The sequence below is a fragment of the Cnephaeus nilssonii genome (assembly GCF_951640355.1).
Source record: "Cnephaeus nilssonii genome assembly, chromosome: 4".
Lineage (NCBI taxonomy): Eukaryota > Metazoa > Chordata > Mammalia > Chiroptera > Vespertilionidae > Cnephaeus > Cnephaeus nilssonii.
In genome coordinates, this window is record NC_137075.1 from 101,035,749 (window position 1) to 101,051,046 (window position 15,298).

A 15,298-nucleotide genomic window follows, 5' to 3' on the forward strand; every position below is an offset into this window, starting at 1 on the left:
TTGATTTTTTACAGAGAGGAATGGAGAGGGAGAGGGATAGAGAGAAACATCAATGAGAGAGAAACATCAATTCAGCTGCCTCCTACACACTCCCCACTTGGGGATGTGCCTGCAACAAAGGTACATGCCCTTGACCGGAACCGAACCTGGGACCCTTCAGTCCACAGGCCAATGCTCTATCCACTGAGCCAAACCGGTCACGGCTTAACCTTTTATTGTGGAAAAACATTTGCTAGAGTAGACAGCACAGTGTAATGGACCTCCATGTACCGATCAACCACACGCAACATTGATCAGCTGGTGGTCAGTCTTGTTTGATTTGTGCTCTCACGAAGTCCCTCCAGTCCTGATGACTTTATAGCAAATCCCAGACATTATTGCATCTCCTCTCTGGTACTCACAGTCCTTGTGCATTCTTCTCCCACATTGAATTGGGGATGTTCTAGGAAACCTGTATACTGTACAGTGTACAGGATGATGGAAGTGGTGACTTCTGGCTTCCAGGGTGACCCAGAAAAGATATTGTGGCTTCCTCATTGACCTCTTGCATTGCTCGCTGTGGGGGACAAGGCTGAGACTAGACGGAGGTACGCAGGGCATCTACGACACAAAATTTAGGGTGACATTTAATCGCAGGTGCTGACCTTGCATTTGTACCACCTGAGCGTGAGGGCTTCCTTCAGTCTTGCTCTCCAGGTGACTCACCCAGGCCTGGGGGGAAGCCAGCTGCCATTCCTTGAGGACACCGGGACCTCCTCGTTCATAGGTTGACTCTCAACCACTGAGCCGTGCTGGCTGGGCAGCTGGGTTCTTTTATATCAAAGCAGCACGACACCAAAAAGGAAGTTGAGAGAGCCCCGCCCTTTACTACCCAAGCCCCACTCTAGCCTTCCTGACACCGGGTAACTGTGTGCCTTGCACGAAGTGGAGGATAAAGAAGCAGTCAGACTAAAAAAAAAAAAAAAGATTCAGCTCATCAGAGGCCCTCATGAGAGAAGCTAAACCAGAACTGCCTAGACAAACTGCTCCTGGTAAGAGAAAGTTCATTTAGAAAGTTACCACGGTAATAGAAATTGTAACCACAAATTAACATTCTAATTAAGCGATAAAAAGATTATGCATTCTGTTTGTGTTAAGGCTGCAGCCAACCTCTGATATCTTAAGAATGTGTAATTAAAACCCTGTGTTATTCTTTCTTATCTAGCTTCTTTTTTACAGCTGAAAAGAAAGCTGCTTTGGGGAGAAGGGGATGCCTGGCACACCTGTGAGGATCCACTGGTGTCCGTGGTAAAACTACAAACTCAGCAGAAGGGGAGGACGAAACCTTGAGAAGCAACACTCCCTCGGTCCCTCCTCCCGCCACCCCCTTCTCTTTACTCCCAGGAAAGACGGATTGCCCACATCCCTCCCCCTGGTCTCTGTTCTGTTTTCACTCTCCTCCTTGATAAAAACCCTGGCCTGCTCTGCGAAGGGGAGATGGGTTTTTGAGGATTGGGAAGAGTGCCCCATCTCCTTGGGATGCCAGCACTCCAATAAACCTCTTTCCTTTTACCAGCACTGCTGGGGAGCACACGAGACTTGGTTGGAAAGTTTGTAAGGAGGATATTCTGATAAAAGGGAAGAGTGTGGAAGGCCGCCTGCCCCGTTTATCGGAATTCCGACTTAGGGGAGACTTAGGGGAGTGTCGAAGGCGGCGCCCCAATTATTCCTTGACCTTTCCGAACAAGTTTGTGCATATGCACACCCCCGGGGTTTACTGGAATCCTTATGCTTAATCCCTGGATACCCTTGCCTAGAGGGCAATGTAAACACGTGTGTCCTCCCAAGATTACTCACCCAACTGATTGTATCTAAAGATAAAAATTCCAATAAAAGCCGAAGGAGGCCGGCAATCGAGACTGCTTGGACCCTTGAGCCAGGCAAGCCCCTGAGCCCTCTCCCCCACAGTGAAACTGTGTCGGAGTAATCTGTTCATTTGTTCAGGGGCTGCTGGTCAGCCCCCGTGCAGCCCCTGTCTCAGGAGTGTGGCTTGCATTGCAACATGCAGCAGAATCCGGGTTTGGTTACACAGTGAGCCCGCTGGGCTTCGTAGGCTCAGGAAACAAGTTACAGAAGCAAAAGAAGGGCCCTTGGAGCTTAGGAGAAAGAAAGGCAAAGGTAACGTGTCTGGGCGGAACAAGAGGTGCCAGGGAAAGGCACCCCTGGGCTGCCAAGAGGGAGAGCATGCAGAACCCGGAAGGACTTTGAGGAGTGTGTTAACCAAAGCCCAAAGGGCCTCCAGGAGGTAAAAGAAGCTTAAGGGAGGCTGACCATGAAAGTTTAAAGGGAAATGAAAATACCATTAGAAATAGGGCCCTGGCTGGTGTGGCTCAGTGGTTGAGCATCGACCTGCGGACTGAAGGGTCCCGGGTTCGATTCCCGGTCAAGGGCCCATGCCCGGGGTTGTGGGCTCCGTCCCCAGTGGGGGGCGTGCAGGAGGCAGCCGATCCATGATTCTCTCTCCTCATGGATGTTTCTCTCTCCCTCTCCCTTCCTCTCTGAAATCAATAATAAAAAATAAATAAATAAAAATAACAACAAAAGAAAAACGAAGAAACAAGCAAAAAAAAAAAAAAAAAGAAAAGAAAAGAAAAAGAAATAGGAAGAAAGGGGATTCTTAATATTTAATGGAAGAAAGTCCCCAGGTTTTCAGATAAAGAATAGCTGTACTTGTGTTGTCTGAGGTGAGAAACCTGCCAGATTTGAAAGTGGCCAGCGGGGTGAGACCAGACCTGGGTTCAGCAACCTCGGTACTTGAGTTCTGGCTAGGAGAGAATTCAGGCCCAAGACTCAAACTATAAGAAAGTGTTTATTTAGAACATCACAGAGGAAGAAGAAGTAAGTTGTAGAAGAAATGGGCTGAGGAAACAAGTTATAGAGGCAAAGGAAGGCCCTTGGAGCTGAGAAGTGAGGCAGGTAAAGGGGACAGACCTGGGGGAAGTTCGCGGGGGGAGGGAAAGGCACGGGGCCAGCTCCCAGGAGGGGGAGCACCCTGGTCCTCCATCCTCAGGGTGTTACGGGTGGAGACTTTAGGGGAGGTCCCAGGTGGAGACCTCAATAGCGTATCCAGCAGTTTCCAGGGGTGTCCTTTCAGGGTTGGAGTCCTCCACTGATTGGTCGGTGCCAGGGCCGGGGGTCATTACTCGATGCAGCTGGTCCGGAGGCCAGCCTTGGCAGTGCTTACCTGGCTTTGCTGCTTTTCTGGGCCTGGAGCTGAAACACAACTGAGGCCTAGATGTTATCTCCAGGGAGGAAAGGTCAGGGGGTCTAAACCACATGACCAGCCATATGGCAGGGGAGGAAAGGTCATCCCAGGGATGCGGTCCCACCCTACACTTGTCCCACTGCTAGGAAATAACCCTGGAGAGGTAAAGCAGAGCACGGAGTCCCTGCTAGGCCGCCTCAGCCACCCAGGTAGCGGGGAACAGGCCAGTGGGGAGGAAGACGGACTGAAGCAAGCGCACATTTATTTGGCCACCTGCTAGGTGGGAGTGCAGGCCCTTCAGCTACCCCACTTGCAAGCACTGTATCCCCAAACCACAATCAGCAGTCAGTTTACAGGGCAGTGGCTTTGGCAGTGCCCCTTCTGGAACCCTGTCACATGACTCAGACATCTGTCCTCTCCGCCCTTTTCCCCCTGGGACCAGGGAGAACCCACTCACCATCCCTCATTCCCGAGACCCTTCCTTCCTTCTCAGCTTCCTGGCTCCTGAGGGAACGGACTGCTCTAGCCCTGCCCCTTGGCCACTCCACCAAAGTCACACCCAACGGCAAAGGTGAAATCTCCTCTGAGGGGTGATGGAGACTCCCTCTCCTCTCAGGCAGGGGGAACCCCACCAGTAATTTGACAGCTTGCAGGCCAGGCATGCCTCCAGAATTTCAGCGGAATAGAATGGCCCGCCTCCATGGTCCTGGGGTCCTTGAAAGCCCAGTGGGGAAGCTTCTTGAGATGACTTTGGGGAGGAAAGCAGCAGACTGGCCTGGTGAGACAGGCAGGCTGGATGGGAGGGCCCCGGAGGCCCAGGCATTCATTTTGGATGGAGCTGGGACTTTGGATGTGGACTTTGGACAGAGAAGAATGAGCAGAAGGACATGCAGGGGAAAACTCAGAGGGACACAAAAACCATCCCTGCCATTTATGAAGCACCTGTGTGCCAGGTTTTGTGCTGGTTGCTTACATATGCAATAGGTATCTACCTGTTTCATGGAACTAGCAACTCTTACCCACAGGGTGGGCCCACTGCATGTATTCATTTAACAACTAGATAAGCACCTGGCATGTAGAAGGCCCTGTCCTAGGTGAGAAGTATGAAATAGGGGAACAGAGAAAGATGTGGTCCATGCGTTTGTGGAGGGGAGGTGGACACTAAGTACATAAATAACAGTATATACTCAGCATGCAAATTATTATAAATTTGCATAATTATAATTATACAAAATAAAATTGTATTGAGTGGGGTACCATGCAGAGAAGGACGGGACCTAGTTTACTAAGGGTGGCCAGGGAAGGCATCAGAGGGGAGACTTTTATACTGGGACCTGAAGGATGGGGAAGGACCAGCCATAAGACATGGGATTGTTGGTGGTGGGGGACCAGCGGGCATGTGGAAAGGAAATTTCCAGGCAGTGGGAACATCCCAATGCTCCCAAGGTTGGGATGGCTGGAATGTTTGCATACGAGGGACATCTGTTTAAGATGGAGCTTGAAAGAGAGGCCTGGGCCAGATCCTGCAGGGCCTTGTGAGCCAGAGTAAGGAGGCTGGGTTTAATTTTACACATCGTTATTTAATGTATTAATAAACATATATATGGATTATTTAATCACAAAATTTAAAAATATTTTTATAACCATATTTCAATATCATTTTTTAAAAAATATATTTTTATTGATTACAGAGAGGAAGAGAAAGGGAGAGAGAGATAGAAACATCAATGCGAGAATCATTGATCGGCTGTTTCCTGCACACCCCCTACTGGGGATTGAGCCCGAAACCTGGGCATATGCCCTTGACTGGAATCGAACCCAGGACCCTTCAGTCCACAGGCTGACGCTCAATCCACGGAGCCAAACCGGCTAGGGCTCAATATCGTTTTTAATATAGTTCCTTTGTCATCCTATGCATATTATTTTATGCATTTAAAAGCACAATTCTTCAAAGGGGCATATGTCACAAAAAAGATAAGATATAGGACCCTTCCCTGCACCAGATCTGGACCAGCCTTCCAGAGAATCCCAGCATCTCAGAGATGGAAGAGATTCCTTACTTTAAAAAATATATAATTTTATTGATTTCAGAGAGGAAGGGAAAAGGAGAGAGGGAGATAGAAACATCGATTATGAGAGAGATTCATTGATCAGCTGCCTCCTGCATGTCCCACAGTGGGGATTGAGCCTGCAACCCAGGCATGTGCCCTGACCGGGAATTGAACTGGGACCTCCTGGTTCATAAGTCAGTGCTCAACCACTGAGCCACACCGGCTGGGCTAAGAAGAGACTCTTAAAAAACACCGATACTGAGTGCAAAGGCATTTAAAACTCCCTGGGGTTCCTCAGGAGCTTCTTGGTGGGGGGGGGGGGTGGGGGGGGGTGGGGAGCAATTGGGTGGGGCTCTGCATACCCTCTTCCAGTCCCCACTCTCTTCATCCTCATTCTTCAAATAGGACTGCTCAACTTTGATTTATTTTATACATGGGATTTAGACAGATTTCCTTTAGAGAAAGAATTCTGTGGCATTCACTTACACCTTAAAATTCACTAACCACTTGTTGAACAGATGGGGAAACTGAGGCCCTGAGAGAGAAAGGGAGCCATCCATTAAGCCCAAGCGAGGCACAACATGCTGTTTGCTGATACCAGCATGTGCTGTTTCCAGGACAACGCAAAGCTTTTTCTCCACCCAGCCCAGCTGCCAACATGGGGTCACATGGCAGCTGGAGACTCTTAGCAAAAGCAAGGACAGCCTGAGGAAGTGGGGTGGGTGGGGGCCTCGGAAGTTTCATCAGGGGCTCAGTGGCAAAGGAACTATTTTCTGGGAACAACTGAGCATTCCAGAAAACATGGGAAACTCCAGAACTGGATTGATGCATTTGAAGGAACTTCCAAACAGGCATGGGAATAGGCATCACCCAGGATCAACTCAAGGAAAAATTACATTCTGTGCTCTGTAAACAAAAGGATACAGCAATACTGGTTTCACTTGTCAATTCAGATATAATGGACATGCATATATATATTTTTTAAGTACTGAGTGCCCCCTGCTGCTGGTAGATAAAAATGCAGTAAGAGGCTCACAATTTCATTCTTCAAATTTGTTCAGGAAGGAAGTAGAATCACAGAACCCAGAGCTGCAGGAACGCAGGAATCTTCTAATGAGAATCACAAAATCCCTAGACTGAGGATGCTGGGCTGGTGACATAAAGGCGGGGTTTCAGGCACTTGAAGGACAAGGCTGTGAAGACGGGAGGGCATTCAGCCTCCTAGGGAGTTTAAAGTTTTAAACACTGATTTGTTGTTCCACTTATTTATGCAAACGTTGGTTGCTTCTTATATGTGCCATGACTAGGAATCAAACCCACAACCTTGGCACATCAGGACAATGCTCTAACCAACTGAGCTGCCCAGTGAGGGCTCGCCTATGTTTTCTTATAGAACCTTTATTATTTTACATTTCACACTTTGATCTATAATCTATTTGAAATTTTATGTATGGTATAAAGTAAGGGTGGCTTAGTCCATTGGGCTGTTATAACAAAAATAGCATAGACTGGGTAGCTTATTTATTTTTTTTTAAATATATTTTATTGATTTTTACAGGGAGGAAGGGAGAGGGATAGAGAGCTAGAAACGTCGATGAGAGAGAAACATCGACCAGCTGCCTCCTGCACACCCCCTACTGGGGATGTGCCCGCAACCAAGGTATGTGCCCTTGACCGGAATCGAACCCGGGACCCTCCAGTCCGCAGGCCGACGCTCTATCCACTGAGCCGAACCGGTTTCGGCATGGGTAGCTTATTAACAACAGAAATTTATTTCTCACAGTTCTGGAGGCTGGGAAGTCCAAGGTTAGCACAGAGGCAGATTCAGCATCTGATGAGGGTCTGCTGCTGGTCCTCATGGATGGTCATAGATGGCCATCTTCTCAGTATAACCTCACATGGCAGAATGGGTGAGGGAGTTTTGGGGGGGGTCTCTTTAATAAGGGTGCTAATCCCATATATGAGGGTTCCATCCTCATGACCTAATCACCCCCAAAGGCCCCACCTCCAAAAACCATCACATTGGTGATTGGGATTTCAACATGAATTTTTGGGGAATACAAGCATCCAGTCTATAGCAAGGGATTAAGATTTTTTTTTACCATGTGGATATCCAACTCAGCCAGGGGTTTATACATTTTATTTTATTATTTTTATGCTGGCCAGGCCAGTCCTCCCCCCCCCCCCCTGATAAAATTGAGGGTCAGAGAGATTAACTCACTTGAAAGTAGTTGACAGCCAAATAACAACCCAAATCATCTGATTTCTGTGTCTTTATTATTAACATTTTCTTCATCACTTTCTCAAGTCTAAAGAGAGTAGACACTGAAGAAAACAAATCAAGCCCTGATTTGGTAACATTTGCCAATTTCCTCGGTGTAAATATTTTCACCACAAGCAATTTCAAACTGCCAACCTAGAGTCCCTAACCACCAAGATGGGAATACATGTGTGGTGTCACCTGTTCTACAATATCACCTCCATGCAGGTACAATAGGTATGAATAACCCAAGAGCATAGGTAACAGGAAAACAATTACAAGTGGCACGTTTGGAGTATTTATTGCCTTTGTTTGTTTAAAATGTTTTTATTTATTTTAAGAAGAGGAATGGGGAGCGAGAGACGAGAGACATTGATCAGTTGCGACCCCCACATGCCCCTACCAGGGATTGAACACACAACCTGGGCTTGTGCCCTGACTGGGAATGGAACTGGTGACCTTTTGGTACACAGGACAATGCCCAACCCACTGAGCAACACCGACCGGGGTATTACCTTTGTTTTAATATAAATTATTTAATCACAGGTTCACATAAGTTTATTTATAGTCATGGCTGTGTTTAAAACCTGGCGTGTGAAGTTCCTGGAAACACTGATCAATCGGCTCTCACGAGCCAGCACAGGCTGGCTCCAGCACAGCAAGGGGGCACTGCCTTGTAGGGTGGCTGAAGGAAGGGGCCTGTGTGGGTTAGAGTGAGCCCTCTGCCAGTGCATACATGGGACCCAAGGTAGGAGCTGCTCGGGACCACGGTCAGAAGGATGGAAGTAGAGACGGCGCACTCAGAAACAAACTGATCAAGGTCTGGAGAGGTCATGTGATGGGCTTGGGGTCATGCAAGTCAGTCCCAGGGCCAGGACCTGCTGTGCAATAGAGTAGCCACCAGGCCACCTGCAGCAACTCCACCCCCATAGGCAATGGCAGCTGCTGACATCATCTTGGCCGTTAAGGAGGAAGGGATTCCGAGCTGGTGAAGCTCATGGCGCCCAGCACCAAGGGCGCAGTGCCAGGGCCAACACGTAGGGGAAGAAGCCTTTGAGGTTGGCCCCATGAAACAGGCTCCTTCAGATCTCCCGGTCATCTTCCTGGGGCATGAACTTGGGGTCTGCTGTGCTCTGTGAGAGTCACAGGGCAGGGACAGGGACCCAACACAAAGGAAGGCTTTAGGTATGAACACAAGCTAATGGACTAGATGAATCAGTTATACCTTTTTTTTTTTTTGTCAGATCGGCAAAAAAATATATTTTTTGGTGTGCCTCAGAATTTTAGTAACTCGTTTATGTGTACATGAGATGAAAAAGGCTGTTCTAGAGTCAGAATGGAGCCAGACCCTGAGTCCTGGGCGGGGAGCGGAGGGGGTCGATAATGCCTGAGGCTACAGGGCTTGATAGCTGAGGGTCAGTGGCTCAAACAGTGACCCCAGAGCCAGGTCATCCTACCACGCTGGCTCTGGCTGAGATCTTCGAAGACACTTGGTCCATGTCCCCATCTGAAGAGCAGCAAACTGAGGCTCAGAGGGGAGACCTGACCTCAGGCTCACAAGTGAGTGACAGTACTGACCTGGCTTCCAGTGGCGGAGGTATTGGTGCTCGTTCCTACGGGGTTCCCGCTAGCTCGCCCTGCCCTGCCCTGTCCACAAGAATGGAGCACGGGCACCAGGGAAGGTGACAGTATCTCCTCTTTATTTCTTTCCTTTTATTTTTTAAAATATATTTTATTGATTTTTTTTACAGAGAGGGAGAGGGATAGAGAGTTAGAAACATCAATGAGAGAGAAGCATTGATCAGCTGTGTCCTGCACACCCCCTACTGGGGATGTGTCCGCAACCAAGGTACATGCCCTTGACCGGAATTGAACCTGGGACCCTACCCAGTGAACCAAACCGGCCAGGGCTCCTCTTTATTTCTTATCCTTATCTGAGCCATTCTTGGAGGAAGACCACATCCAGGCCCCAAGAGATGACCCAGTGACACCCAGGAGGATTTTGGATGATATGGAGAGTCCAGCTGCCCCTGGGGAAGAAGAGAGGGTGAAACCACAGGGGCACAGGGTGCCCTAGCAGCCCCTGGCAAGGGCGGAGGTCAGAGATCCCAGGAACCTCAGGCGGCCAGAGGCCCCAGCATCCCACTCCTGCTCCCTCCTCTACTTCCTAAAACCTTAGGATGTCTGCTCTGGGGAGCAGCTGCCCAAAGAGGGGCATGAGCTCTGGTGGTGAGTCCACCAGTGACAGACAGGGCAGACCTTGTGAGAAATGGCAGGCACCTCACCTTCTAGATGAGGCTGGGGTCTAGAAGTGGGGGGTGGGGGGGCGGCCCAGGTTTTGTACGGTTGACTGGAAATGCATATCTGCTGGGCTGTACCCCTGCACCCACCCCCCTCAAACCAAAAGAGGGGACAGCAGAGGGGAGACAAAGGACCAGGGACCGAGGACCACGCAACTGGAGGGAGAGGACAGGCCCTCCCTCAGGCTTAGACTCTGGGCTGAATCCCATCCTGGCCCTGATCCACCCCTTCATCCCTCCTCCTCCTGCTCTGGACACCTACCTACTGACTGCAGCGTGGCCACCAGGCTGCCGGCAGCAACTCCGCCCCCATTGGCAATGGCAGCTGATGACATCATCTTGGCAGCGATGGAGGAGGCAGCGATGCCTGTGCTGGTGAAGCCCATGGCGCCCAGCACCACGGGCACAGCACCCACGGCCACCACTGCGAGGAAGAAGCGTTTGAGGTTGGCCCCCATGGGACAGGCTCCTTCAGGTCTCCCTGTCATCTTCCTGGGGCATGAACTTGGGGTCTGCTGTGCTCTGTGAGGGGCCCAGGGCAGGGACAGGCACCCAACACAAGGGAAGGCTGTAGGTGTGACAGAAGCGAGTAAACTGGATCCCAGGACTCTTCAGGTCTCTGTTTTGCTGTGACACCTGGGAGGCTCACAGCCCTCCTGGGCCCCAGTTGCCCTTGTGGAAACTAAACAAGTTGAAATAAGCAGTGGCCTTCAAGCTTCCCTTTGGTAGGAAAAAGTGCGCTCCCCCCTCCCCCAAGCACAGGGTCAGCAGAAGATGACATCAGCGCTGCTCTTCTGAAGAGGTGATGGGGTGGGGGCTCCCGCCCTCTGCCCCTCAGGGCTGTAGCAGTACAGGGGAGGGGGTGCCCCCCCCCATATTACATCTCCAGAGCAGTGCAGTCACAGAACATTCAACAACGAAAATGTTCTGTACCTGCTCCATCCAATACTGTAGCCACATGGCTGTTGAGCATCAAGGTGTGGCTAGTGTGACAGAAACGTTTTATTTGAATTCTGGCCACTGTATTGGAGGACCCTGCTCAAGAGCACAGCTAACCCCTGGGCTCATTGGAGGAGCTACCAGGGTGCCCAGAGCAGCTCCTGGGAACCAGCCAGAGCTCCGCTCCCACATTCCCGACAGCCCTGCCTTCTGGGAGGAAGCCTGGGCTCAGGCAGATGGAATGGCTCGCCCAGGACCACAGCTTTACACCCGGGAGAAGCTGAGCTTGGACTGGGGTGTGTTCATGGCTTCACTTTAGTCCCTGCGCTCTAAGGTTCACCTCTGGTACTCCACCTCTGTCCCCTGCCCACTCCCCCTTACCCACCCGCATCGTGGGGCTCCAGGGAATCCTGGGCTTGGTCGCAGGAGGTTGCTCCCAGAGGCCCAGGGCCAGATGGGGGCTTGACCTCCTTCCCAGAGAGACTCACCTCCTACGATCACGACTGCACCAACCTTGACTGGAAACAAAGAGAACACATGTGAGTGCGGCACGCTGGCCTCCCCCTGCCTACCCGCTGCTGCCCACAGTGGGAAGGGGGCTCTGGAGCTGGGATCAGAGGAGAGAGCAGGCCCTGCTGTTCCCCCACAGAGATCTGAGGTACTGAGCTTGTGGAGGGGGATGCCCAGAGCTCTGAGGCGCTCCAGACCAGGAAAGGCAACACCCAGAAAAGACTCCCCCCGCTCTTGGAGGGGACACAATATAACCCCCATCGCTGCCCCTCATTCATCCCATGTCCTCCGTGCCCTCCTCACCCATGTAGATTCCATATCCGCCCATCACACGTGCCCCTTGCAGACCATTAACTCTCTCCCCTCCTCTTCCTCTCTTGTGCTGCACCCCACCAAGTTTCCTGTTCTCTTCACTCCCCCCACTCTGAGAACACCCAGAATTTACAGCTTCTCCCAATCTTCAAACCTGCACCTCCACCCTCCTGGTTCCCTACTTCCTATTTAACTCAGAAAACGAAGGCAACCAGAAGAGAGCTTCCATAGACTCCCTTCCTTCACCAAGGCTGCCCCTCATTCTTCTTGCCCTCCGGCTTCTGTGCTGAGCAGTGCAGGCTCCTGGCCACCTGGGCCCTGGGCCCTGCTCTCTCCGACTCTAGGATGTGCTCCTACAGTGTTCTCCCTTGCTCCTGCACCATCAAAGTCTCCCTCTGTCCAGAACCATTCCCAAGAGCATCCAACCAGGTTCTACCACCCACCACCCGAAAAACAAAGGCATCCTCTCCCTCTGTGCCACCTCACTTTGATGCACTCCTTATAGCAAAGCTCCTTGAAATCATGTTCTACATTGAGAGGGAGGCAGTTGCACAGTGGTTAGACACCTGGACATAAGGCCATGTGAAGATGGAGACAAACTGGGTGATGCACCCAGGATTTCTGGCAGCCACCAGAAGCGAGAAGAGGCATGGGACAGGTCCTCCCCTGGAGCCTTCAGAAGAAGCATGACCCTGTGGACACCTTGATTTGGGACGTCCAGCCCCCAGAACTGTGGGAGAGTGCATTTCTGTTGTTTAAAGCCACTCGGTGTGTTTAGGATTGGCTAGGAGCATTTCCTCACCTGGCCTTCAGGAACCATCCTTTCTCACTTCTCTTCCTACCACACCTGCTTCTGCTCGGTCTCCTCTCTTCTCTCCCTGATCTCTGACAGTGGCATGCCCAGGGCTCAGTCCTCAGACCCCTTCTCTGCTTTAGCTCCACCCCCTGGGCGCCTCACCCAGCCCGACGTTCAGGACCACCTGCATTCTGATGACACACAAATTGATATGTCCAGCCCAGACCTACTCCCAGAGCCCTCATGATTGGGATTACATAGATCCCTTATAGAAGAGGCCCCAGAGAGCCCCTTCATTCCTTCCTCCATGTAAAGTTGAAGCAAAATATGGTTGTCTAGGAAGTGGGCTCTCACCAAACACTCATCTGTCGGTGCCTTGATCTTGGATGTTCCACCCTCCAGAACTGTGAGAACTAAGTTGTGTTGTTTATGAGCCCGCAGTCTGGGGCATTTTGTTATAGCAGCCTTAAGTGACTATGACAGCACACAATCAATAGAGTGGAAGGGCAATCTACAGAATGGGAGGAAATATTTCCAAACCATATATCTGATAAGGAGTTAGTTAATATTCAGAATATATAATGAATTCCTATGAAAACAAAATACACAAATAACCCAATTGAAAAAATGGGCAAAGAGTCCAGTCGGGTGGCTCAGCTGGTTGGGTGTCCTCCTGTGCACCAACCTGCAGGTTTGATTCCAGGTCAGGGCATGTACCTAGATTTTGGGATTGATCCCCAGTTGGGGCACGTATGGGAGGCTGCCAATAGATGTTTCCCTCACCTATGGAAAACAGTATGGAGGCTCCTCAAACAATTAAATTAGAGTTCCCTATGATCCAGCAGTCCCACTTCTGGGAATTTGCCTAAGGACCTGAAAACAGGGTCTAGAAGAGATACCTGTACCCCATGTTCATAGCAGCGTTATTTACAACTAGTGGCCCGGTGCACAAAATTTGTGCATGGGGGCGGGGGTGTCCCTCAGCCCAGCCTGAACCCTCTACAATTTGGGACCCCTCTCGCAATCCGGAACTGCTGGCTCCTAACCACTCACCTGCCTGCCTGCCTGATTGCCCCTAACCACTCTGCCTGCTGGCCTGCTTGCCCCCAACTGGCCCCCCGCCGGCCTGCTCACCCCCAACTGCCCCCCCACCAGCCTGATCACCCCCAACTGTCCCCCCTGCCAGCTTGCTCACCCCCAACTGCCCCCCCACCACCAGCCTGATCACCCACAATTGCCGTCCCATCCTGGGCTGATCACCCACAACTGCCCTCCCCTCTTGGCCCCTAACCACCTCTACCTCAGCCCCACCACCATGGCTTTGTCCAGAAGAATGTCCAGAAGGTCTCCTGGAAGGTCTCCCAGTCTAATTAGCATATTACCCTTTTATTAGTATAGATAGCCACGAGGTGAAAGCAATCCAAATGTCCAAAGGTTGATGAATGGATAAACAAAATTGTGACACATGGTTGAATCTTGGGACATTATGCTAAGGGAAACAAGTGAATCACAAAAAGACAAATACTGTATGATTCCACTGTGGGCGAATAAAAGGGGTTCTATGGAAAGTAACTTCCCAGGTGATCTGATCACACATTCCTAACTGGGCAGGTCATGGTGGAGAGTCGCTCCCCGGGCCTATAACTTCCTTAGTGAAAGGTTTTATGCCAGTCCTGTCCAGTGTTGTGGTGCATCTAGATTAACACGCCCTTGAAATACCAGACTATCCCCGGAAGGGGTTTTAATCCTCAAGAGAACACATCATCCTGTTAACTTCCCGTAACCCAATCCCCATCTGGTTTAGCTTCATTCTTCCTTTGTCTCCTCCTTCGTTTCAAATGCACAAAAGAGCCTGCAAAACTGTTACACTCGGGAACATTTGAAATCTTGCCTCCTGGCATATGTCGTCAATTTGGCTCAAATAAATTCTTATAGGAATTCTCTACATATTTAGACATTTCTTACATCACCACCACTCAGATGAACTTCCTCAGACGAAATTCCATGTTACGTGGATCTTGCCACAATTTAAAACACACACAGAGTGGACCTTGTGCTGCCCTGTCCCTGGGCTGGCCCCACCTCAGCGGTGAGCCTGCTCTGCAAGGATGTGTCCTGGCAGGAAAGGATCCACCAGGCCGTGGTGCGTCAAGGGAGGAGGAGCACAGAGGAGAAATGAAACTTTCCCAGGCCTTGGTGTGGTGGGACCCATAGGTCCGCTGGCAGTGGACTTTAACTGGCAAAGAGCCAGGCCTGAGCATGTGCCAAGCTGACTAGAAGCTGAGCAGCAGACCTTTGTGCTGAGCCAATGACAAAAACCTACCCCTGCACTTAGAAACAAACTGACCAAGGTTTACAGAGGTTATGTATCTGGCCTGGGCTCAGGCAACAGGTCAGTCCAAGAGCCAGGACCTGGAGTGTAGGCCCTCTGACTCCAGAGCATCGCTGGCTTCATTGCCCACATACACTGGGCCCCTTCTCTGGTGATCTGGGTGTAGTAGAGCTTCCCACCAGGGACGTGTGCCTCAATGCTGACAGCTGAGAAGGCTGAGCAGAGCAGTGATGGTGGGGTGAGGCCTCAGTGCCCAGGGACCCGTTACCTGCAGTATTTTTGGGCTGGTCTGTGGAATCAGTTCCAGGCCACATTGGGGGTCCTGCAGGGGGTCCCGGTGGTGGCACCCCAGGAGTAGAACCAACAGAGGATGGCTGGAGGGTTCTTCCTCCTCTGGAAGAGAAGCAGAAAAAGAGCAAACAGAGGGCGGCAGATGTGCGACCAAAGGTCGCTGCCCCAAGCTCTCCATTCTCACACTGCACAGGCGGCAGCGAATCAAATGGCGGCGTCTTCAATGGGGGCGGGACTTCCTGCCGCAGAGGTTCCCAAGTGCG

At 50.9% G+C, this 15,298-nt stretch overlaps 1 protein-coding gene across 1 annotated transcript; it reads right to left on the reverse strand.

Moving 5' to 3' along the window:
- Positions 1-8,658: 8,658 nt before the first annotated feature.
- On the reverse strand, positions 8,659-15,232 carry IFI27L1 (interferon alpha inducible protein 27 like 1). The gene is made up of 4 exons (XM_079768124.1): positions 15,013-15,232; positions 11,283-11,312; positions 10,118-10,279; positions 8,659-9,585 (listed from the first exon to the last, which is right to left on the reverse strand). The coding sequence occupies exons 1-4, from the start codon at positions 15,056-15,058 to the stop codon at positions 9,473-9,475; spliced, it is 351 nt and encodes a 116-aa protein (XP_079624250.1). The 5' UTR covers positions 15,059-15,232; the 3' UTR covers positions 8,659-9,472.
- Between the last annotated feature and the right edge of the window lie 66 nt (positions 15,233-15,298).